Raw genomic sequence first — 2,982 nt, 5'->3', positions numbered from 1 at the left:
GCAATTCTCCTGCCTCAGCCTCCTGAGTGGCTGGGATTACAGGCATGCACCACCATGCCCAGCTAATTTTTTGTATTTTTATTAGAGACAGGGTTTCACCATGTTGACCAGGATGGTCTCAATCTCTTGACCTCGTGATCCACTCGCCTCGGCCTCCCAAAGTGCTGGGATTATAGGCGTGAGCCACTGCACCCGGCCATCGTGTTATTTTCAAGAAATAATTTGAGACACTATTCTTTTTAATGGAACTTTTATTACTTATATTAAACCAGATGATACCATTGTTGGTTTAATCAATATATGACAGAATTTGTTACTGTGAGGAATTTTAGAGATTATCTAGTGTGAGTTATTTTTCTTCCTTCATGCCAGCCCATTCACATGTATAAAAGGCACATCTTTAAAGTCTCTAGGACATCAGTTAACTAATTTTAGTGGCTGCATAATTTTCCATTGTAGAACTGTACTGCATCATTTAAGCAGGTTACTGTTAATGGACATTTAGGCTGATTCATTTTTTCTCTATTACTAACGATGCTTTGATGAATATTTTTGTATATACATGAGTTTTATTATAAATTATTTTATTAAGATTATCTCCTGATAAATTCTTAAAAGTGAGATTTAGACATTTATTTATTGAAACATTTATTGTTAGCTTTAAAAAAATTAGTATCTTTTTTAATGTAATAAGTACAGTTTTGCTGAAGTGATGTTAAGATAGATGATATTAAAATGTTTTATAAAAGGAGAGATAATATATCATGGAGTTGTGAGGATTAAATAATAATAGTTATTGCAACTAACATTTTTGGATCCTTCTGTACATGCCAGATACTATATTCAGTGTTTATATGTGTTGTTTTTTTTTTTACTTGGCAGATACATGTTATCTTAATTCTCATGAAGTTGTGAGGGGTAGGAAACTTACTGATGAGGAAACTAAAAGAGGGATTTTGTAAATTGCCCGAAGCAACACAGCTAGTAAGTGGCAAAACCAGAATTGAATTCCTAGCAATCTGACCCACTAGAGGCTATGATTTGAAATGCTGTCCTCTGTGCATATGAAGCCCTTAGCACAGTGCATAGCATGCATTAATTCATATTTATGTGTAGGCCGTCTTTTCAAAACAGTGTGTCGAGAGAAGGAGAAGACATGCCACAGACTGAGAGAAAATATTTGCGAGACACATATTTGATAAAGAAAAGTTATCCAGAATATACAAAGAACTCTTAAAACTCAACAGTTAGAAAACTAATAGTCCAGTTAAAAGATGGGCAAAAGGTTTGAACAGACACCTCACCAAAGATCTGACAAGTATATGAAAAGATGCTCAACATCACATGTCATTGGGAATTGTAAATTGAAAACAAGATACAAATACTACTGTATACCTGTTAGACTGGAGAAATCCATGCATGCTGGCAACCCCAAATGCTGGTGAGGATGTGGAGCAACAGGAACTCATTCATTGCTGGTGGGTATGCAGACTCTTTCAGCCTCTTTAGAAGACAGTTTGGCAGTTTCTTAAAAAAAACAAGACATACTCTTACCATATAATCCAGCAGTTGTACTCCTTGGTTATTACCCAAATGAGTTGAAAAACATGTCTGCACAGAAACCTGCACATACATGTTTATAGAAGCTTTAGTCATAATTGACAAACTTGGAAACAATCAACATATCCTTAAGTAAGTGAGTGGATAGATAAACTATGGTATATCCAGACAATGGAATATTACTCAGTGCTAAAAAGAAGTGAGTTATCAAGCCATGAAGACATTAAGGAACTGTAATTACTAAGTGGAAAGAGCTAATCAGAAAGGTCTATATATACCCTGATTCCAAGTATATGGCATTCTGGAAAAAGCAAAAGCAAAACTATGGATGCAATAAAAAGATCAGTGGTTGCCAGGGGTTGGAGGAAGGAGGGGATTGGTAGGCAGAGCATAGAGGATTTTTAAGGCAGTGAAACGATTCTGTACGATATTATAATGGTGGGTACATGCCATTATACATTTGTTGAAACCTGTAGATGTGACAGCAAAGTATAATGTAAACTTTGGACTTGGGGTGATGATGTGTTAATGTAGGTTCATTATTATTGTAACAGATGTATCACTCTGATATGCAGTGTTGATGGGAGGGAGGTTATGCATGGGGCACGAGGCAACCTTCTGTACTTTTCATGCAATTTTGCTGTGAACCTAAAACTACTCTAAAACTTAAAATCTATTAAAATAATAAAAAATTAGAAAACAATGCGTTTGAAATGTGACACATCTGATACTTTCATTTTCAGGCCCAGAATAAAGAGACCAGTGTTTTAGCTGCTGCAAAAGTGATTGACACTAAATCTGAAGAAGAACTTGAAGATTACATGGTGGAGATTGATATATTAGCATCTTGTGATCACCCAAATATAGTCAAGCTTCTAGATGCCTTCTATTATGAGAACAATCTTTGGGTAAGTGTTTTCTGTTGATCTAAAGGAGTAGCCAAAATGAGTTAATTGTCCTAAAGAGATGTTTATGAATTGTTAGAAACCTATTTTATGTCTTTTCTATTTAGTTACTTTTGTCACTTGAATGAGAGTTGATCTGCTAATAAGAGAGTAATAACAACAAAGTTATTCTCAGCTTCAACAGATGTTCAGATTTATGTTTCAGATTTACGTTTCAGGTTGTACAGTTTCATCATGATTGTTTGACATTGGATCCACCAGTGGAAACATTTGGTTAAGAATACTCAATTTGCCAGGCGTGGTGACTCACGCCTGTAATCTCAGCACTTTGGGAGGCCGAGGCGGGCAGATCACCTGAGGTCAGGAGTTCAAGACCAGCCTGGCCAACATGGTGAAACCCTATCTTTATAAAAATAAAAATAAATAAATAAAATAAAATAGAAGTTCCATGGAATTTGAGTGTCTTTACAACCTTTGTTTTCTGGTACTCTTGGGAGGCATCCATCCTGTTTAATTA

The 2,982-nt window shown here is 35.6% G+C and overlaps 1 protein-coding gene across 2 annotated transcripts in view; it reads left to right on the top strand.

Moving 5' to 3' along the window:
* Positions 1-2,982, top strand: part of SLK (STE20 like kinase) — a 58,298-nt gene that overhangs the window by 19,023 nt on the left and 36,293 nt on the right. For both annotated transcript variants that reach the window (XM_017531120.2, XM_017531121.2), the window contains exon 2: positions 2,304-2,468. In XM_017531120.2, the coding sequence (XP_017386609.1) occupies positions 2,304-2,468 (165 nt within the window). The remainder of the gene's footprint in view (positions 1-2,303; positions 2,469-2,982) is intronic.

Source organism: Cebus imitator, unplaced genomic scaffold, assembly GCF_001604975.1.
Source record: "Cebus imitator isolate Cc_AM_T3 unplaced genomic scaffold, Cebus_imitator-1.0 Scaffold71, whole genome shotgun sequence".
NCBI classification, from domain to species: Eukaryota; Metazoa; Chordata; class Mammalia; order Primates; family Cebidae; genus Cebus; species Cebus imitator.
The sequence above is the reverse complement of the archived record's forward strand: the minus strand, read 5'-3'. Positions and strand labels throughout refer to the sequence as shown.